At 38.8% G+C, this 22998-nt stretch overlaps 1 protein-coding gene across 1 annotated transcript in view; it reads right to left on the minus strand.

The window, feature by feature from the left end:
• col2a1b (collagen, type II, alpha 1b) overlaps window positions 1–22998 on the minus strand; it is a 67516-nt gene that overhangs the window by 7117 nt on the left and 37401 nt on the right. Inside the window, exons 27-51 of the mRNA XM_039649167.2 lie at window positions 22808–22906; window positions 22598–22651; window positions 21672–21725; window positions 21532–21585; window positions 19121–19174; window positions 18974–19018; window positions 18795–18893; window positions 18478–18585; window positions 18106–18159; window positions 16567–16620; window positions 16397–16450; window positions 14174–14227; window positions 11489–11596; window positions 10783–10836; window positions 10559–10612; window positions 9418–9579; window positions 8997–9104; window positions 7796–7903; window positions 5593–5646; window positions 5402–5509; window positions 4381–4434; window positions 4109–4216; window positions 3948–4001; window positions 3256–3363; window positions 2023–2311 (exon numbers count right to left, since the gene is read on the minus strand). Of these exons, the coding sequence (XP_039505101.2) occupies window positions 2023–2311; window positions 3256–3363; window positions 3948–4001; window positions 4109–4216; window positions 4381–4434; window positions 5402–5509; window positions 5593–5646; window positions 7796–7903; window positions 8997–9104; window positions 9418–9579; window positions 10559–10612; window positions 10783–10836; window positions 11489–11596; window positions 14174–14227; window positions 16397–16450; window positions 16567–16620; window positions 18106–18159; window positions 18478–18585; window positions 18795–18893; window positions 18974–19018; window positions 19121–19174; window positions 21532–21585; window positions 21672–21725; window positions 22598–22651; window positions 22808–22906 (2152 nt within the window). The remainder of the gene's footprint in view (window positions 1–2022; window positions 2312–3255; window positions 3364–3947; window positions 4002–4108; window positions 4217–4380; window positions 4435–5401; window positions 5510–5592; window positions 5647–7795; window positions 7904–8996; window positions 9105–9417; window positions 9580–10558; window positions 10613–10782; window positions 10837–11488; window positions 11597–14173; window positions 14228–16396; window positions 16451–16566; window positions 16621–18105; window positions 18160–18477; window positions 18586–18794; window positions 18894–18973; window positions 19019–19120; window positions 19175–21531; window positions 21586–21671; window positions 21726–22597; window positions 22652–22807; window positions 22907–22998) is intronic.

A 22998-nucleotide genomic window follows, 5' to 3' on the forward strand; every position in this document is an offset into this window, starting at 1 on the left:
TGTGTGTATGTGCGTGTGTCAATCATAAACTGTTTCTTCAACTTATTAAAATATCTTACTTTACTGCTACTATCTGTTTCTGCTTTTTTATTATATTTATAGTGTGTGAATTATAAAATACATTATATCCTTCATCACATATATTGTGTCTGGTCACTTTATATCTTATATCAGAATATTATATTACTGTTAACCCAATGGATATTAAAATACGCCGAACCATGTGTCCTGTATCATAGCTACATGAATGACCTTTGCAGAAAAAAAAAACGCGTGAAAATCAGTTCAATATTCAGTGAGATATGATTAATTTAATGCGCTGACAGCTCATTTCACCTGCCATTCAGATTACACTGAGCGGAGCGGATGACCGGTTTAAGATGGCGGCTCCAATTCTCGTCCGTGCCAATAGGCAGTAGCGGTCGATAGGGCGTCTACCTATATGATGTCTATGTACTTGAAGGGGTGTGCATAAGACTAACAAGACACCTTCATAATCATGACATGACACATGTCAATTATATGAAGGAAGTTTTGTGCATGTTTGTGACAACTGTCATTAAGTGTCATTCACTCAATTATGACATTTTTAATGCAAATATGGCATTGTTCGAGATGTCTTGGTAATGACAACTTGACATAAACCAATACATCATAACCGGTCAGTGTCTCATGACAACTTGACATTACTAAGACAACACAACCTGTCATAAACATGACATAGCAGATGAATTATCAAACTTAAGAAAGCACTTAGCTTTATGGGTTAACATTACATTATACTGTCATGCATTTGGTTTTGACTTTGGCTGTCATGAGGCCATTATAACTTTTTAATGACAAATTGGTAACACTTTACAATACGGGTGCACTAATGTGCATTAATTCATGCTTAACTAATGCACAGATAATCATGATAATGTATAACTCATGAAGAACTAAACCATTAATTGATGATTACTGCATCAGCAACTAATAAAGAGTCAATATGATTAATAGATTACATGATAATGATACATGAATTGCTATTAATTCAATGTGTCATTGTGTATTAATTCCTTAATAACAAATTTTATTAACTAATAGTGTAAATTAATGTGTTAATTACCGCAATTAGTCAAAGCTATGCACTTCAACTTCCAGTTGTCTGCAAATCATTAGCTAATGAATAATTAAAGCAAAGGTATCATTATGTTATGACTTTACTTGTTGGGGCACATTACTATTAACTAATTTAGTAATTGTAGTAATTTGCACATGAATTTGCACTAACAATGAAGTAATTAATCATGTATTAATGCATATTAGTGTACCTGTCATATTATCTGGAAGCTGAAATACAAGGCTTTGGCTAATTCTGGTAATTAACATATTAATTAATACTATTAGTTAAAAAATGAGTTATTATGGAATTAATCCACAATTACATATTTAATTAATAACAATTCATGTATGAACTAACACATTAACCTTACAGGCTCTTAATTAGTTCCTAATGTGGTAATCATCAATGAATAGCTTAAATAATCATTAGTTACACATTAATTCAGTATTATCTGTGCATTAGTTAAGCATGAATTCATGCTTATTAGTGCACACGTATTGTAAAGTGTTACCGACAATTAGTACCACTGTAGTTGAGGTCACGAAAAATATTCATGACACAGTTATAATGCCTCATGACAGCCAATGTCAAAGCCAACCACATGACAGTTTAACGTCATTTTATGTCAAGTTGTCATGACAAAAACACTGAAAGGTTATGATGTATTGGTTTATGTCAAGATGGCATAATGAAGACATCTTAAACAATGTCATATTTGCATTCAAAATGTCATTATTGAGCAAAAGACACTTAATGCCAGTTATCATAAACATGCATAAACCCTACTTCATATACATAAGACATATGTCATATTATGGTTAGGAAGGTGTCATGTCAGTCTTATGCACACCCCTTCAAATAAAGTGTTACCCTGTTTTCAACGACGAACGACTCACATTGACAGGACTCAAACTCACCGCTCTTCCAGTCTGGGTGGCAGAGCTTCAGGTCTCTGCAAGTCCGGGCCGGGCTCTTCTTAGTCCCGTCTGGGCTACGAATGTCCTCGACCTGGTTGTTCAGGGATTTCAGAGTGGCGTCCACCTCTGCATCGTGCTGATGGTTGCCTTCGGCGGCCTGGTCTGCCCTCATGTACCTCAAGGGATCAGGACCCTTTTCAGGGTGAGACAGACCAGCAAACGCAGACATGTCGATGCCAGGCCCCGGTGGGCCAGGAAGACCAGGGGGTCCAGGATTTCCAGGGGGCCCCTTTGGAGAAGCATTGTATTTTACTGACACGTATTTACCTTCATTATAAGCAGACTTTTTATCAGAATATTTAAAGTGCCCCTGTTATGCTTTTTGGGATATTCCCTTTCATGTGGTGTGTGAATATGAAAGGTCTGGAAGGTTTCAAAGTGCAGATCAATGGAGTTTTTGTCTCCTGAAAGAAAGAAGTGATTCTGAACTGAAACGAGTCGTCAGTATTTCCAGTCTCACTTCCTGCTGAATCTGCGTAGGTTTGTAACAGATTTGCATAATGCCAGTTTATGTTCTTTATGCCAGTTTAACGTCTAATTTGACCCTCGCTCACTGTAGTTGTATCTGAGACGGGAAGAGTTTGGCTCGTGTTGTTCGTGTGGAGAAGACGCTGTTTTCTGCTGACAAAGCAAATCCACTTTAATGAGATTGAAATGGTAAAACACACGCCATCGCTACTGTTCATATCACTGTGATCAAGAGCTGAGATCAGATATGCTAATGAGCTTTTGGTTTCTGAAATGGCCGCCCAATCACAAAACACTGGCCCATTTGACCAATCAGAGCAGAGCAACTCTCAGATTAGAGACTGAATCCTTGAACGAACCGTTTCAGACACTGTGAGAAAACAGCTGATGCTGCAATAGAGATTATGAGAAAATTATTATTATAATTATTTTTTTTTTACCTTGGATGAATGTAATGTAAACTTATTTTAAGAGAAGCCAATACCTCTAAAAGAGCATAATAGGGGCATTTTAAGACCAGCATTTCCCAACTATGGTCCTGGAATATTCCCAACAGCACACATTTTGGGAGTACCTCACATCTAGTCTTTACTAACTGACTGACCAGTTGTTTTTAACTAGGGAGGCAACCCAAGTGTAAAGTGTTGGATACTCCAGGAAGGTTGGGAACCAATATGTAAATCTAGTGTTCGCTTTGGTACTCACGGATGGCCCAGTCTCTCCAGAACGACCACGAGGTCCGGGGGGTCCAATAGGTCCAGGCAAACCATTTGATCCATCTTTTCCGGCTGGACCAACAGGGCCTGGCGGTCCCTGGGAGGAGAAGGAAAATCTGAGTCTCAGCACAGCATCACAAGTTTGCATAGTCCAAATGTTTCTAATCCTGACCCCGCTGATCTCCAGAGTTTAGTTCCAACCTCCTCCAACACACTTGCCTGCAGTTTTCAAGACATTGATACGTTGGTTCAGGTGTGTTTGAGGTTGGAGCTGAACTCTGGGTACGTATTCTATTCCCTTATTAATATATTTCCCTATATATGAATGATCAATACACTAAATGGTTTAACAGTATAATTGAAAAAGAATGTATTGAATATTACATATGGAATTGCCACTTTTCAAAATACCTGACAATATATGTACTAATATATCATAATGTATGTCATTTTATATTCAGAAATACACTTCATAATATATAGATGTATATGTGATCAGATAGGGTACTGCATATGTTATTTTTACTCATGCAGCATAAACACATATATAAAGAAATATATAAATGTTTCATGTTTTCAAGCTAAATGACACAAGCACTAGCACACCTGCATGTACTAAAGTATATATTATGCAGTATATTCCCATATAGTTTTGTTCCTTAAGGGTCCCTGGGTACATACTCTTGCTCCACCGGGTCCAGAAGGTCCAGAAGCACCTTGGTCACCAGGTTGACCCTGTGTGTGGATTGTACAGATGTCTCTGAGTTATCGTATCACATTTAACCACAGCATTTGTGTGCAGAATGCTTTAGTTTAAAAGTCACAAATAAATAGCAACTTACAGGAGGCCCAGGCAGACCTTGAAGACCGGTGAAGCCTCTGTGTCCTTTCTGTCCTCTCTCACCTGAATCTCCACCTTCTCCCTTATCTCCACGCGGCCCTTGTGGTCCCTGTGATTAATGGACATGGGCATTGCAACTTCACATTAATTGTACATTGAATTTTATGCATACATTGACACATTGCTGACTGAAAGCAGAAGTTGAGTTTCAGCACTTAATAAAGCAAGGAAAAGTCCAAAGTGTTATTAACGTGTGACAAGAAAAGTACTTACAGGCATTCCCCGAGCTCCAGCGGGCCCCGGAGGTCCAGAAGGTCCTTTAGGTCCCTGCAGTTACATATAATTAGTAAAAATCATATTTTTATAGTCATAAATCATTTTTTCCCCCCTCATTATTTTCCGGCAGTACAAGCCCTATCCTTTACACCCAGCTTTAAAGTCCCCCTGTAGTGAAGATCCAGCTTTTAATGTTGTTTATGTCTCTATTTGGTGTTTTAATATGCTTTAAGACAAACAATGTATAAATTCATAAGTCGACAGCATTGCTGAGTATTTTCTCCTTAAAACTGCAGTGAACCAAAGACAGTCTCAAAAACACGGTTTGAAATCGCTGGTGTTTCTGACGTCACAAACGACCTTGCAACCAATCAGATCAACGTGTGATCAACGTCAACCAGTGGATCTCTGAGCTGAGTGAGTGAATGGAGGTGGGGCTCATTTGCATATTCATAAAACCACGCATACTAAATTAAGCAAGGGTGTCACATTCAAGCTATTTTAATGCATGAAAATTTTTTGCCTTTTGAAAGAGAAAAACATGTAAATATGTCATTTTAGTTATCAAAGATGAGTTTTAAGAGATACAATTATTGACTACAGGGGGACTTTAAGAGCATTAAAGCTCATACACATTCCACCCAGTTGAGAAAAAAATACATGGGCATCGGTACTGAACAGAATTTCACGGTCGACCCATAAACTAGTACACAAAATCGCTGATATATGGCTAATTTGGCGTCGAAAATTCTAGCCTGTTAACTGGTTTAATCAAGGTATATATTTTTAAATAATTATAATTTTATTCATTTCACAAGCTTGACACCTTTTTATGTATTAGCGTACATTGTTGGTAAAAAAACAATTTCAGGCCTAATTTTGTATGTATCAGATATCAGTCAATCCTTTGAATTGAACTCTTCAATGAAACAAACCCTTTTCTTCGACACAATGTTCAAGACTAATAAGCTAATGTTTGGTCATTTCTTCAACAAAAGTAAAAGAGCTCTGTACTTACAGCCTCTCCTCGGTCTCCTTGTTTCCCAGTGGGTCCGACTGGACCAGGAGCACCAGAACCACCCGGAGCCCCAGAAGCCCCAGCTGGACCAGTGTCACCTCGGTCACCCTGAGCAGAACATCCACAGCCAGTCACAAAGCCAAACTCACACCATAAAACACTCTGTGACACATGAACGTTATATCTCACACCTTTATTCCTGCAGAACCATCTCGGCCAGGAGGACCATCTGATCCAGGGTTGCCCTGAAAAACAATATATCATATTAAACTCATTGTGAGCTGTTGCACAGTTATTTATGCTATCAACACAATCAATGCATTTGCCTAATCTCCATTTGTTGTTTTCTTTCAGTAAAGAAAAATAATCTTCTGAACAAATTTGTGAGAGAGTACAACATAAACGGGTAAAATTGATGATACAAAATCAATGACGGTTATAGAGGATGCTCCGAGATCCATGTGGATCTACTGTATAATACATAGACAAGCCTTGACTGGCAAAAGATGCCACATGATCTTCGGCATGTCCTTGACGGTGTTGGGAAACTGATTAACCTCCTCGAAAGCATTCATATTTTTCAGTCATGTGACCAGCACGGAGACCTGGAGGGCTAAACATCCAGAGAAATGCAGCACAGGCCTGTCAATCACGTAAAAGCTGGCTCTTAATGCTATTTTTTCCACATTTTACGCAACAAGTCCACTAGCTGTGAGTGCTATTGCCATTCTATGACCGATGTGAGAAGGGTTTTTCTGTCAAATGTTCAATCCCCACAGGCACAGCACATGAGTAAAGGTTGGCTTGTTGGTCAGACATATTTAAATGCATCAAAATACTTAATTCATCATTGCAGGGGAGAGTTTTCAATGGATTTTCTGCACATGAGCAAATCTTTTTTAAACAGGACTTTTTAAAGGACTTAGCTGTCAAACAGCGACCCCTAGAGTCGCTGTGGATTACTTGTATTTATTATTAGCAAAGCCGTCTCTGTCGGCACCCTTCTGACGCCGCTTTCTTCGTCGACTCATGCCATGATTCACGTCTTCCATAGAGGCTGCTTCATATGTTGTCGATGTATGTGACGTCGTGCCGTAAAGCATGTCGTGATTTTCGCGAGATTTGGCGGGACCCCACCTCTCAAACCTCATCAGCCGTAAACTGAAGCTTTGCTTGAGGGCCGCCATTGTAGCAGACCATCACCTGCTGTTAGCAAGCATTGACTCCCATTAATTTGGCATCACTTTGACAGTGAATAACTTTACATCTGAGGCGTCCAAAATTTGTCCATTATTTATTTCTAAAGAAACACGACAATATATAAAAGGCTCCATTGCTGTGTTTGTTATACATTTTTACAACTAATTGTATTTTGTACTATATTGTGATTTTGTACATGGATTATTATTCTTTTTATTTTTTATCGTATGTTTATTTATTTCTATGTCTATCTCTCTGTGTTGTTGTTTTCGTCGCACTGTTTCGCTTTGTCTTGGCCAGGTCGCAGTTGTAAATGAGAACTTGTTTAACAAAGGTTAAATAAAAAAAAAATATATCTAACGTTATGGCCCCGTAGAAGCCGTTTTTGTAAAAATAGGTTAATGATCGCGTCATAACACGCGACTCTCTGTCGCACAGTAGAGAAATGATCATATAGACAGGGAGTCAAAAAGCTGATCCTGCTGATCCTACTGCTCATGGACAGCTCCTACTCACGCCCTCCGGCTCTGCAAGATTCAGATTCCTCTTGGCACAGCTACTAGAAGACGTACAGCTGTCAGACAGGTTGCAAACGTCACATCTACGTCATCCAGCTCAGTTTGAGTCTGCGCAGTCGCTCAGCCATCAGGAAATGAGTGCTTCTAATTGACTTCACTTTTCTCCATTGAAATGGGAATCGCTGTGTCCATTTCTATTGCTGTCTATGGTTTTGCCAACAGCGTCCCCCTCGCTTTGCTATCGGGATGATTTGCCCTACTACGAGTTCGTTTACCATCAAAACTACTTTGAAGCTGTTATATTAACCTGTTAACGGTACAAATCTTGCATAGCGTGCATTTAAAATAACTGGTATTGTTAAACATGTTCCAAATAATCATGTAACTCTTTCTGTTGGTTTCTAATTTCAGAAACCGATCAATAAGATCAGAAACTGAAGCATAATTCTTAGCAGTTTTTACATTCAAATCTGCTACCATCTTCACTAAATCAAAGTCATTGAAATATTGCCTAGATAAAATTATATTAGCCTCTTTATTTGAAAAATATAATTCAGGTGCGTCCTCAACAGTGTGAGAACCCAAAAAGTTTGCATATTTTCCCTGGTTGATTTTAATGGTGTCATTGTAAATCACCAGGGTTGTACTGTAGTAAATCCCCAGGGTTGTACCGTACCTCTCTCCCGGGTTCTCCAGCGGCTCCGGTCAGTCCTGGTGATCCCACGGGTCCAGGCGGCCCACGGTCTCCAGATCCACCAGGAGCTCCTTGCTTCCCAGGCTCACCCTGTGATGGGCATTCAGAAATGTGATTTAGTTACTTTTACCCATGTTAGCTTTGCATTTGCCCATATAACATTTGTCCTCTGATATTTATAAATACTTTCCCAGCCATTGCCGAATTTTCCATCATTTATGGCGCAATGCTTCCCTAACATTTACATTTTTTGCCAATCCATGTTTTCACTGTTATACGGTAGGGGGTGCTATTACGCATCTTACAGAATCTCTGATCAAAACAGAGGTGAAGAAGAAGCAGAAACAAGCGAGAGATGCATTGCTGACGTCACGTGCATGCAAAATAATGCGATCATCAAACATTCATATAAACTGCATATAAATCAAAGATTTCTAACGTTACCGAATGAAATGTTGAACAAAGAAGCAAGAGTTGATGCACTTGATCTGTGTTTTGATCATCGTTCTGAATCCGATCTGGACGAGGTCTTTGACAAAAACGCGATTTTCTCAGCCTTTTGTTCAAAATGTTGCTTTTTATGAATCTTACCCACATTCACATTGATAAAAAAAAAAGAATGCATGAAGATAGAATACAATGTTTTTGTTTGTTAATTTATTTAAATGTAGAGGTTCTGTTCTTTATTTTGATAGATTGTATGTTTCAGATATTCTTATAACATAATATTCTTTTGGCATAAAAGTTTCGTGAAAATTATTAAATATCCTGCCGCTGACTGGCAACTTTTTAAAAAAATAAAAATAATAATGCTGGCGGGGAAAGAGTTAACAGTAAATGGTATTCGAGAAATGACTTGTGTTGTGATTTTTAGTGAAATTGAAATAGAAAAAGTGCCTCTATATCTTGCAGCTGTGGGTTTGTATGAGGCATTCACAGCAAAGGTATGGTTTTCATTGGCTGATCCTCAAACATGAAAAGCATTCTGATCCTATTATCAGTTTGTCATATTCACTGGAAACGCAACAGCTGGCAAAGTATCATTACATAAAGTCCACCTGAAAGGAAAATCTGATAAAAAGCTTATGACTGACACGGATTCCCCTGTCACTTTTCCATCAGAAACGTTGATGTATTTTCATCATTGGGACATTAAATGTAAGTGTGTTTCTCTGGGACTCACAGAGGGTCCAGGAAGGCCCGGGAAACCTCTTTCTCCACGCTGTCCTGGGAGTCCAACAATCCCACGCTGACCAGCCAAACCCTGGGGACCCGACGGCCCATCCGGACCCTGGAACGGGACAGAAGTCATACATCCAACCTAACACTGAAAGGCTGTGAACTGTATCAAAATGTATATTTCTTATTTTATTTTATTTTATTTTATTTTATTTTATTTTATTCATGTGTGAGAGTCTAACAGAAGGACGGACAAAACCAGTGAAATATCAACTGAGTTGATCACTCTACAGTTCTCAAATTTTATTAGTGTGTTTGAGGCCCACTTGTCAAGTACAAATTTAATCAAGTCATGGGTGAGTTATTACTGAGGTCAAAGTTGAGCCGAACAGCTATGTTTAATGAGATCCAGTAAAGCTACATACGTGAGGACCATCTTCTCCAGGATCTCCCTTCTCACCAGGAGGACCAGCCGATCCACGTAACCCAGCGTCTCCAGGTCTTCCAGGAGGACCACCGTCTCCACGAACACCCTTCGGACCATCTTTACCAGGAGGACCAGCGGGACCAGAGGGACCCGGGTTACCCTGAGGACGGACATTAAAGGTGCAGTCTGTAAGAATGACAGCTAGTGGCCGAAATAGGTACTGCAGTTCAAATCAAAAGCATTAGAGATTGTTGTTGTACACACTGAGGCGGTGTTTTTATTCACCATTTAACCTGAAGAGGGCATCACTCAGACGTTTTTACTCAATATATTGTACAATTAAAACACTTCAAATGTTCAATGAACACTTCAAATTCAATTCGATGTCAAAAAAAGTTACTCGAATCAATGATCAGCACTAATAAAGCCCCATTCTTACAGATCATTAACTAAAAAAAGTTGGTTAAGGGTTTATCTACCCTTTAATGAAAACAAAGCTTTTTGAAAACGCTCTCCAAAGAGGATCAACATGAAAACGTGTCGTTAGTGTCGTAGTGTGGACTGTTAAAACGGAAGTATTTAAAAACGATGATGTAAGTTTAGTCATGTGACGCATATTGTACCAATAGATATTGATGTTTATAGCGGTATTGTGTCTGTTATCTGCTCTTCACATTCACACTGTTACTGAAATATGTTCCTTCACACACTCTTCATATCACAGTCCTGCACAGATGACAGAATACACTCGCATCTGCTGTCCTTGCGGCGAAACATGAGCAGTTTTGGCGTTTCACACCAAACATATAATAGTGAGTGAGAGCGACATGGATGATCAGTGGATGAGGAGATATTTTGCTAAATTAAATAATCCTTTCAGAAGAATTGCACAATAACTTTATTATTTATTGTTCCGTCTGTATCATCTCAGTGAGCTTCTGTTCTGGAGTTTAGCGTTTTCAGGCGTTTTCCAAGTTTCTCATCTGCACTGAAACGCTTGAAAACGCTAGTGTGGACGGAGAGCGTTTCTAAACGAAAACAACGTTTTCAAATGTATCCAGATTAATGTAGACGTAGACCAAATGTTGTACACTACACTATTTTTGTGCCATAGTGAACAGATTCATTGATTTACTTACATTGGGACCAGGAGGTCCGACTCTTCCTGCGGCTCCAGGGAAACCTGTGGCACCCTGCAAAAACCATTAACAAAATTAGATTCATTTATTTATTTATTTATTTCAGGTTTATTTAACAGGGAGAATGCACACTAATGATAAATGATTAAATGTACAGTGTGCCAGAATTAGCCAGTAGATTCATGATCTACATTGACAAATATTATCATTTGTTTTGCACTTACAGGAGGTCCTTGAGCACCACGAGCTCCTTTCGGTCCAGACACACCAGTTGGTCCCTATAACCAAAGCAGGAATCAACAATAAGAAGAAATCAGGGTTTGATATTGACTTTTGCACTCCGGCCATTCAGAACTTCTTCTCGCCAAAAACGAAAAAAGAAATGAACCAGATTAACTACGTCATATCTTATATAGGCTAATATATTACATTTGGATTTCAAAGATTAATTTCTTATTTTAACAAATTATCATCCAGCATCTCCTCTTCCATCCTCATAATTTTCACCAAAAATGTGTTTTAGATGGACAGGTCAAAACAGTACAAAAAAAACCTAGAAAAAAAGTAGGATATTGGAAAATAACAATGTGTTTTCTGTTAACCAAATGCTTTCTAATCTTCGCTGTTGCGCCAATGCAAATGAACAAGCGCACCGTTATTTGTTGTGTCAGATATGAGCACATTCTCCACAATACGCAGTATTTCATATACCATGATGTCTCACAAGTATTTGCACTAAATCTGTGCAGATTTGGCTTACACGAACTTCCCCAGAACAGAAGTAACATGCCAGATTGGCTTGTGACCACCACTGCTGATTTTTACCCACATTTGGCAGGTTGGCGGGTGTTCATTTCAAACCCAGGAAGAAGTCCAGGCACACTATCGTACAACAGCACTGCAGTAAAGTAAATGAAATTGGCCCGTTACCTGAGGACCGGGAGATCCAGAAGGCCCCTGAGGGCCCGGGGCCCCGGCATCACCCTTCTGTCCGCCTTCACCCTGCTCTCCTTTAAGGCCAGGCTGTCCATCTGCACCCTAACAAACACAAATAAAACCTTAAACAATCACCTATTCTGTTTGTTGCCATGTTCATCTGTGTGTAATGTTACTGTTTGATCATGAAAAAGTTCTGAGTTTAACAAGTTAAATCCCATTGAGATATCACTATCTCTTCTTCCAGGGAGACCTGGTCAAGACGGCAGCGCATCGAGTTTCTCACAGATAACCATCAAAAACAATACTCATACACAACAAAAAGTAAAATCAAGAAAAGCACCTACAAGGCTCCTTTAAAACATTTTGCAAAAGACATTTAAGAGTACTACTACTCAGACGTGCTAATATCTCTAGTTTATGTAAATTTTTCAGATCGTTCCAGGCCCAGGGTAGCCTGGTCCCACTAGACTCTCATAAATTTCATTTGTACAGAGAGTCCGGCCTCGCTCCATTGACAGGCCTTAACTTGCTTGTAGGTGGTCCTCTGTTGAAATGTAAGACTTTTGGATCTGCCCAGAGCCACTCTGGATCTGCCATAACCAATCGCTAACGTTTGGTCGTGACGTATGACGACTCAAACTAGCGCACGTCATCAACGCCATTGTTCTCAGCCACTCCCTCTGTTCGCTGATTGGCCCGGTAAAAAAAACTTACGGGAAAAAACCAAAGAATACACCACAAACCCAGACAAAGTACTGAAGGAAAATGAAAATTGAGCGGACATACGTAGGAGGATGGAGCCAGGCCAGGGAACATGAAAAGAAAAGGCACGTTTGCCAGCTTTTAACTGAATGTGTGATAGAGATCTAGTACAATAATTATTTGTATAAAAAATGAAGAGATTTGAGATATATGAGGGCAATTTAGCAAAAAGTGCCTTAGCAATAAACATATACATGCAATTTCCTTCTATGATGTAAATATGTCCATGCCAATGATTCATATAATATGTTGCTTTATAATGTGCATGATTGACAGAGTCCAATTTTTTTTTAATAAAGCTGAAGCCGCATATAATCAAGATCACCATATTCAATAAAAGATGAAAAAGCTCCAGTTCTTCTCAATATCAGTGTCAGTGTTTCTGAACTCCCGAAACGCCTCCATTTTAGTCTCGAGTTTCTTCCGGGAATGAACACGTCACAATATTACTAATTATAATAATTCATATGCAGAATAAAGCGGCGGGGCCTGGTTGAGTCAGTTAGTAGTGTGTTAAACTGGAGGTTATGGTAAGGGGTGGGACATTTCCCGAACACACTTAAAGCGCTCGACCAATCACAACACACTGCTCCAACCGACCAATCAGAGCACAGTGTGCTTTTCAGAAGGAGGGGCTTCATAGAGACAGGAAGTAAACAGAGCGTTACTGACAGACTGGGAAGAGAGGAGGCACAACAATGGAGAATATGAGGAAAATAATCAACATTCAAGCAGGAAAACCTGTTCTAGTAGAGCCGGAAAACACAATCAAGACTGAAAAAGGGACTAATATGACACTCACTGAAAGGAATACAACGCCTTTTGTGCCATTAATCAGACGCAACTGTTAATTCATCATTTATAATGCTACTTTTTAAATGCTCCTGATTATGGTGTTTTATTAAAATCAGGTCTATTAATTTCTGAATGAACTACAGTTCTTGATTTTGAATTTTAATAAAACTGATTTCTTGCTCGTCCACTACATTTCTTTAAATCGGTCTCAATAAGAGTCGACTGTTGCTGAGAAACATTGATTTACAGACAGTTTCACTGTCAATCCTTCTCACAGCTCCAGCTCCCCAGATAGCAAACTGACATTGAATCAACGTGGAAATATGACATCGAAACAACGTTGATCTGACATTGTTTTGCTCATCGAATTAACGCTGAACCAACGTCAGACGCGTCATTCTTACAAAACTAACGGAAAATCAACTTGAAATCAACGTGTTGTTTCAACGTTATGAAAGCAAACCAATTTTCGATTTCATTTAGCTTTGAAGAATGCCGCGTCTGACGTTGGTTCAACGTTAATTCGATGAGCAAATCAACGTTGTTTCAATGTCATGAGAGACGTCGTTTCCACGTTGATTCAATGTCAGTTTGCTGTCTGGGTCATGAGTCAGCTTGACCACTTTAGATCTTTTAGAAGGACTTCTTCTCTAGTGCAGTCCTCTCACATCTATACTCGTGCCACAAAACTGCCATACTGTTGCAGAAACAGTTTTAAACGTCTAATATGACACACAGAGACAACAGCCAAACCGAGCAGAAGCAGAAACGAATCATATAAACTATGTTCTGGGTAATGAGCTGATGTAATCACATAATTTCTGATTTGACGGGTCACTCATCTACCTTCTCTTATACAGAAAACTGTCGTCTCAGTGCTTACTTTATCAAATAAATATACAATCAAGCAATTATAATTTGCGCCAGCTTTCCAACTTCATTTTATTTTCTGCAAAAATGAGAAAATGAGTTTTACTATTAGTTGGGTAACCTCTAGGTCAAAGAAAATTGTGCAACATTTATTTGTGCACCGAGAAACAGCTATTCTGAGAGTTTGATGGTAACGTATGAGAAATAAATAAAAACCAGCAGCCATTAAGATTGTATTGCTGTACTTACAGGTGGACCAGCAAAACCAGCAGGACCATGAGGACCGGTCTCTCCTCTGTCGCCCTGTCAAACAGATCAAGCCTCAGTTTTAGTATGTGTACTTGTTCATTCTTATATCGTATGTACAATAATGATGCCATGCCATCAGCTAAAACAGAGAAGTGTTTTAGTCTGCACAGCTTGTTCATGTTATGTTCTTTTCCTAGGAAGTACGACACGCTATGTATAAAGCATCTATATATAACCTTTGTACATGGATTACTTAGTTTAAATTAGTTACTAAGTATTTCATCCATTCATCTATCCATCTGTATGTGTGTGTTGATATGATTGTGGCGAACTGGACGAGGCCGAGGGACGCGACAATGATGTTGTTTTCGAACTGTAATATGTCATTATTTTGCTGTCTCGCCACCAGCCAATCGCTGCATTGCATTGATCACAGTTGAAACATCTGCCCTTTCCAGTGAACACAAGGACTTGTCGATCACAATGAGAAGATCTGGCATACAGTAGTGGCCAAAAGTGATGTCCGTCCTAGAAAATTGACATCTTCACCCTTTATTCAAATATTATTAACAGTGTTAAATATTTTGTAAGCATATTGCATAGTTGGGCTTGGATTCAACTGTTTTATTTATGATGATAATGCAATGTGGGACATAATTGTTGCCCAGACTGTCATGCAAAGAAATTATAGCCGCTTTCCGACCAAGTAGTTATAGGAACTTAGTTATAGGAACTGTCCACTTCTAAACAGTTCTAAGAACTACTCTCCCCCAAACTCGGTTTTGCTGCTTGCGTTCGCACTGGCCTAGTGGCCATAGGAACTGGTAGGAACTGGGGTAACGCAAGCACGGCGACGGTCTTTATAGCGTCATCACTAGACGTAGCGCGGCCACATACAACAACAAACCAGCATTTAAGCACAATTAGAATTATTTAATTAATTTCATTCTTTTAATGGCAAAATTTTATGTTCATAAATGCAAATTCTACTGTAAAAAGCCTAATTTTATTTTATTTAGGAAAAAATTTAGCTTTATATTGATTCACTCCGATTTTCTATGAAGCAAAAAGCGTTTAAAACATTGAAAATATGCAAATGTTATAATATCTTTATACAAGTTTACAATACCCCCCTAGTATGAAAGACTTTGTAATTTATATATTGTTTGTTAATTTTGCTGTATACATAAATGTCTGTACTAAGATTGTTCTTAATAAAAAAAAAAATAAATACATTAAAAAAAAAGACCGATTGCGATGTTCCTGTTCTGCCTTGCCGGGGGACCTTAATAACGGAGAACGAACGGCGGCGTTTAAAGATTATGCTTGAGTTCTGTACAGAGAAACACAGAACACGAAGGCTCCAGCGTAATATGATATTTAGTAATATGATGGAAGAAGATAAAAGAGCAGAGCGCAGGAGGCAAACAAAACGACGGGTAAGTTTAGCTAGCATTAGCAATTAGCTGGTTGAATGCGTTATGTTTGTCTTAATCCTCGTTGTAATGTTTTGCAAAAACACACAGCGTATGGCAGACAGCGGGCTACAAGTTCCGTCCGTGTTGACAGTGGGCATGACTTATAAGTTAAACCAATCAACGTAGACCTAGGGAAAGGGAACTAAAAAAGTCCTTGCTCTAGACTAGGTACTGAAAGAGTTATAGGAACTACGGTCTAAGGAACTAAAAAATCCCCAATTTAGTCCGGTCGGAACACGAGAAAAAAAAGAGTTATAGGAACGTTAGGTTCTAAGAACTACAAAAGTTCCTCCGGTCGGAAAGCGGCTTATGATGCAAAAACTAGAGAACCAACGAAATCTTAAAAAAATGATTATGTTGTGGTCAATGTATGCTTTTTACGTTTTTGCATAGTAAAAATAATTCCTTTTGATTTTTTAAAATAATTTTGTCATATAAATAAATAATAAAATATGAAATAATAATAAATAAATAAATATTTTCCCTCTATTTTAATGGTTTAATCAAACTTTCAGTCATTAAAAACAAACATCCCCTCCGGACATCACTTTTGCCCACTACTGCGTGTCATATGTCATTACACGAGGTATGAAGAAGTCAGACCAGGATGAAGTTTCATGTCATTTCTAAACAATAGAAAATCACAAGTGCAGAAATATGTTGATGTAAATGTAAAATGTATGTAAAGTAGATAATTGACACTTTATGAGCACAGGTTCCTGAAGACTGCTATTGTGAGACTCACAGGAACACCACGAGTACCAGCAGCTCCAGATGGTCCCATGGGTCCAGATTCTCCCTGAGGAAAGAATGAGCAAAGGATCAGGCTCCATTATAAATTAATGTGCGATGCAGTGCTTAATATTAGACATTCAACAAAGAAATGAACAAATAACAAACAGGTAACTTTAGTACCTTTTCACCGTTGGGTCCCGCAGGCCCTGTAGGACCGATTGAACCTGTTAAACCCTGTAAAGACACAACAGTTCTGTTCATAAACATGACAGAGTGAAATCTCTGTGTAAGTGTCTTCGGACACACGGCGAAAGTGTCCCGTTAAAACCATGCTTCACTGATACCCCTTTTCCACCAAAAAAAGAACTGGTTCGGAACTGGTGCTGGTTCAAAGTTGATTCGGAGTTGGTTCAACTTGCGAACCGTTTGTTTTTCCACTGACTAGAGCGCCCAGGGAACGACGTCGTTGCGTCAGTGTGTACGTCGCCATACGTCTTAGCTAGAAACGCTTGCAAGTACAACATTACTTATTTGATTATTTGATTACATTAGGATTATCTCTAACTCGTGTACCAAGAAGGGTTTAAAAACTATTGATATATGTAATTCTTTAAGTCTTTTCGTTTGATATGTAATCTTTTCTGATAAGTTATGTACCCCTGTCTTGTGTCTTTTTTTCTTTCCATTTATTTGATCTTTATTGTGACTGTTTTCTTCTTTGCTTATAATGTCTTCAATAAAAAAATTACAAAAATAGAAACGCTTGCGTTAACTTCAAGCATAACAATTACAAATCATGGGCTCCATCGTGTTTCTGCAAATGTTTCTCTTGGCTTTGCGATCCTTTATTATGGTCAGAAATAATGTTTAGAACACATCTAAACCCGCCCCCGACGTAAGCATGACGTGGTAAAAGAACGGCCGAGAACCGGTTCTTTGGCTGTCGAAACACAAAGAACTGGTTCGCACGCAGGCACCGGCTCCGAACTGGCTCTCAAAATGCTTTGGTGGAAAAGGGGCTTGAGAGTCTCCCAAATGGAAAATACATTTCACTCACTGACTCACACACTCAATGACTCACTCACTAACTCACTCACACACTGACTCACACACTGACTCACTCACTGACTCACTCACTAACTCACTCACACACTGACTCACACACTGACTCACTCACTAACTCTCTCACACACTGACTCACACACTGACTCACTCACTAACTCACTCACACACTGACTCACACACTGACTCACTCACTAACTCACTCACACACTGACTCACACACTGACTCACTCACTCACTCACACACTGACTCACACACTCAATGACTCACTCACTAACTCACTCACACACTGACTCACTCACTAACTCTTTCACACACTGACTCACTCACTAACTCTCTCTCTCACACACACACACACACACATTCACTCACTCACTAACTCACTGACTAACTCACTCACTCACTCACACACACACTCAATGACTCACTCACTAACTCACTGACTTACTAACTCACTTACAATCACTCACCCACTCACTCACTCACTCACACACACACACACACACACTCACACCCCCTCACTCACTAGATGTTAGTACTTTCATCTGTGCTTGAAAAGCAACAGCCAACCACCATCCTGGATCAAAAGAATCAACACAAAGTGAATATCAGAGTTCTGAACATGTTAGTATCTATTGGAGGAAAGATCATCTTACTCTTGCGCCGTCTTTCCCAGGAGCTCCTTCAGGTCCTTTCTCACCATTGTCACCCTGTGACACACACAAAGTCATATCTTAAAACTGATATCTATTACAGAACCTTTATCAATCAATCAATCAATCCAATTTTCTTTATTCAGTCATGATGTTATTATAGACACAACAATAATCTCCACAACAACAAAATAATAACATTCATTACTGAATAAAGAAACTTTGATTGATTTTCTTTCTTACCACATAAACCAATAACCATTTTCTACACACACACAGACACGAGTCTATGTGCAGAAGAATTTTACTAATCAAGACGTTCTCACAGAGAGTGGATCTGAATACATCTCAGAGTTGTTTAGATGTTGCACTCACTCTGTCCCCCTTTGGTCCAGGAATCCCAGAGGTCCCTCTCTCTCCAGGCATCCCCTGTAGTCCCGGAGGCCCCTGAGCTCCAGGAGTTCCTGCGGGACCGACGCCACCCTGCAGACGAGCACAACATCACACACAGTGAAACCTTCTGTACTGCACAGAAACCAGTCAGGAGTTTTATTATTTTTATCTGTTCATTGAACTAACAGGATACGGATACAGAAGAATAGTGAAAAATTATCTAATGCTTAGGTTGACACACTTCCAAGGAACAAATCGTGAGTTTTTGATGGTAGTTTCTGTCTGATTGATCCGCTTACCTTGGGTCCGTCGGTTCCTGGAGTTCCTGGTAAACCTCGAGGCCCCTGGAGGCCCTGTGGCCCCGCACCTCCTCTCTCTCCTGGGAAACCACGCTCACCCTGAGCAGGACAAGGGAACTTTAACACACGGAATACAACGTACTTACAAAGCAAAGAGAAAGCGAGGGTTTGAGACTCACTCGGGGTCCAGTGGCCCCGCCGGCTCCAGCTTCTCCTGGAACACCCTGAATGAGCAAAGACACACACACACACACACGGCTTTATCATATATCTATGTGTGGCCAAAATAACAAGTAAGTGTCCTCGTGGGATTCAGAAACTCTTACCTGATCACCGGGTTTCCCACCTTCACCAGGGGGACCGGGGGGTCCGGGCAGACCCTGTGAACATCACAAACATACAAATATAACAATGTCCAAACATGTTAAGATAAATCATCCCATTTTATATTGAGTGTTTTTAACTGCTATTAACATTTCAATTAATATTATTACTTTATTTGCATAGTCCACTTTAGACATTCGACAAAACTATAAGTAACTACATGTCAACTAACTCTCAATCATTTTCAACTACACGTCGAGTAACTCTTTAAGGTTCGAGTTCGGGTTAGTAGAATCATTTTAGTGAATGTGAATGTCTGTTGAAGAGCATCAAAATGAAGTGTTAGCAGATATTAATCAGACAGTCTACTAATACTCTAATGACTGCTATTGACATGTAGTTACTTATAATTTGTTGAATGGGTAACACCTTATTTTAGTGTCTCGTTACATGTTGCATGTTGTAATAACTATAAGAAATATGCATTATTACATGATATAACCCTACAACAAATAATCCTAACCCCAATCCTGTAATAAATACATGTAGTTAAATAATATTACTCAGTACTTTAATGTATAATTACACTGTAACAAGGACACCTTAAAATAAAGTGTAACCGTAGAACGTCTAAAGTTGACTATCGAAATAATATGTAACTTAAATTAATTATTTGAGATAATCCACTTATACATTTTTACATTGTACTCATGATTAAAAGAAAACACCTGCATGTATTTACATGATTTCAACTACATGATAAACAACTTATGATTTCATCTCACTGTAACAATTATTTTGATCAAGTACATGGTCATTCTGGGGTTCAAATTGCTAATAAAATCATGTACCATCAACTGAAATATGCAGATCAACATCAAGTCACCAGACGGATGGGAATTATCTTCACAAACACAGTTCTTTTCAGCACACTCAGTGTCATTATTTCTGTCTTACAATAATTAAGATTATCACAGAAGTATTGAGATAAAAGTTTATAGTTTTTAAAGATTTAAACACTGATGTCTACGGTATAGATCAAAATAGAATAAATCACTTTTTTTAAGTAACTTGACACTTCAAATAATAATTATATAAATTTTTTATCAATCAATAACAAATATATCAAGATGTATCAATTACATCTTTACACCAGTAGGTCGGCGGCAATTGACTGTTATAAATGTTTTTGTCATTGAATCATTCACTCAAGAGATTTGTTTAAAAATGCTGATTCATCCAGTAATGAAACAAGTGAAGTCTTTATGAGTGAGTCATTGAATCATCCACTCAAGAGATTCTTTTTAAAATGTTGAGTCATCCAGTAATATGATTCATCCAATAATGAAACAAGTGAAGTCTTTATGAGTGAGTCATTGAATCATTCACTCAAGAGATTTGTTTAAAAATACCGATTCATCCAATAATGAAACGAGTAAAGTCTTTATGAGTAAGTCATTGAATCATTAATTCAAGAGATTCATTTAAAATTGCTGATTCATCCTGTAATGCAACAAGTTTAGTCTTTATGAGTGAGTCATTGAATCATTCACTCAAGAGATTTGTTTAAAAACGCTGATTCATCCAATAATGAAACAAATGAAGTCTTTATGAGTGAGTCATTGAATCATTCACTCAAGAGATTCATTTAAAAATGCTGATTCATCCAATAATGAAACAAATGAAGTCTTTACGAGTGAGTCATTGAATCATTCATTCAAGAGATTTGTTTAAAAACACTGATTCATCCAGTAATGTAACAAGTGAAGTCTTTATGAGTGAGTCATTGAAACATTCACTCAATAGATTTGTTTAAAAACGCTGATTCATCCAGTAATGAAAGAAGTGAAGTCTTCATGAGTGAGTTATTGAATCATTCACTCAAGAGATTCATTTAAAAACGCTGATTCATCCTGTAATGTAACAAGTTAAGTCTTTATGAGTGAGTCATTGAATCATTCACTCAAGAGATTCATTTAAAAATGCTGATTCATCCAATAATGAAACAAATGAAGTCTTTACGAGTGAGTCATTAAATCATTCATTCAAGAGATTTGTTTAAAAACACTGATTCATCCAGTAATGTAACAAGTGAAGTCTTTATGAGTGAGTCATTGAATCATTCACTCAAGAGATTTGTTTAAAAACGCTGATTCATCCAGTAATGAAACAAGTGAAGTCTTCATGAGTGAGTTATTGAATCATTCACTCAAGAGATTCATTTAAAAACGCTGATTCATCCAGTAATGAAACAAGTGAAGTCGTTATGAGCGAGTCATTAGATCATTGAATCAAAGTTTTTTTTAAAAGAAGATAATTGTGATCTCTATTATAAACAGAATCGTGCAGCTCTACTGTAAAGCATGGCGACAGTTATCATTCGTCCAGTGATCTGCAGTGTTCACACACTCACCTGGAAGCCTGATGGTCCTGGCTGCCCCTGCTCTCCTCTCTCTCCTGCAGTACCCTGTGAACAGCACAGCATCTCAGAGCTCATTCTGCTTAGCCTTGCATTAGCACGTGACGTGGACACACACACAGAGACACACTCACAGCAGGTCCCGGGGGTCCAGCAGCGCCCGTCTCTCCATCTTTACCAGGCAGACCCTGCAAGGGTCAAGGACAAGACATCCGTCACTACATGGCTGAGGTGTGAAAGGGTCTTCTAGTTTCTGAAGGACAGCTTTAGGCAGTTTACACCTGCTATTACAGATTTTTGTTTTCAAATGTACTTTTTCAAAACTCTTCATTGCTTTTGTACAAAATGTACTCAATGACTATATATCTCAGCAAAAAATATCCATCATTTCTCCGTCTAGGTTAACTATAGACCCGGTATAGTCCGGCTGTGAGTAACACACTTCCAGAAAAAATAACCTTGGATTTGATTACATGTCATTTTTGCCCAAATAACTTGCGAAATGTGTGATATTCCATCATGTAAGTAAAGTCAACTGTGATTACAAGTTGTTTAGTTTCATTTCTCCACTCATTTCATTTCTTTGTTGTCTAATTGTTGACTAGTCTATTCTTGGGCGATGGTTTAGACGTCTATTAAACTTTCACTGACAGCCCAAATTTTGGACATCTTGGATGACATGGGTGTGAGTAAATTATCAGCAAAAGTTTTTTTTGAAAGTGAACTACTCCTTTAAAGTTTCAACAGTTTTGAAAAGAGCATGTCCAGTAGGATCAGAGTGTTTTTTTTTTATAATATCACACTTACTATTTTCCCCTTCGTAAATTACCATTTACCCAAATCTATGATTAGTGATGTTGCCTGAAATATAAATGAGAGCCACCGATGTGCATCCAAATGTCCAGCTCTCCTTAAAACACATGACCGTTTTAGCTCTGCGAGAGGGAAATTGCTAAGAAACGCTGCCAAGAGAGCTCAGCACCGCTAATGAGAAGGACTAAAGCTCAGTCGGCTTGAAGATGCTCTGTTTAGCAGTGGAGATGCGTTGAGGAAAACTTACACGCAAACCCGGAGCTCCAGCTAGTCCCTTCTCTCCGGCCTTCCCAGCTTCACCCTGCAGCGAGAGAGAGAGATGCCTGATATACACTGAATTATGCTTTAAGATGAATTAAGATTCAGAGTTTAGTAATTAATATCAAAAAAGACCATGTTCACATTCAAGCTGCCACACAGAACAAACAGACGTGTTGATAAGAGTGTTGATGTTTACATTGCCACCCTTGGGTCCTGGGAATCCCATCACTCCCGGCTGGCCACGCACACCCTGAGGCCCCGGGGGTCCCGGCCGCCCGTCTTCACCCGCAGCGCCCTACATCCCCGGCACAACCATACCGTTATTCAGGATCCAAACACATCTGAACACCCTCAAAACCACCAAAGCTCAAATATCAAATATTGTCA

This window comes from Pimephales promelas, chromosome 21, assembly GCF_988280905.1.
Source record: "Pimephales promelas chromosome 21, fPimPro1.hap1.1, whole genome shotgun sequence".
NCBI classification, from domain to species: Eukaryota; Metazoa; Chordata; class Actinopteri; order Cypriniformes; family Leuciscidae; genus Pimephales; species Pimephales promelas.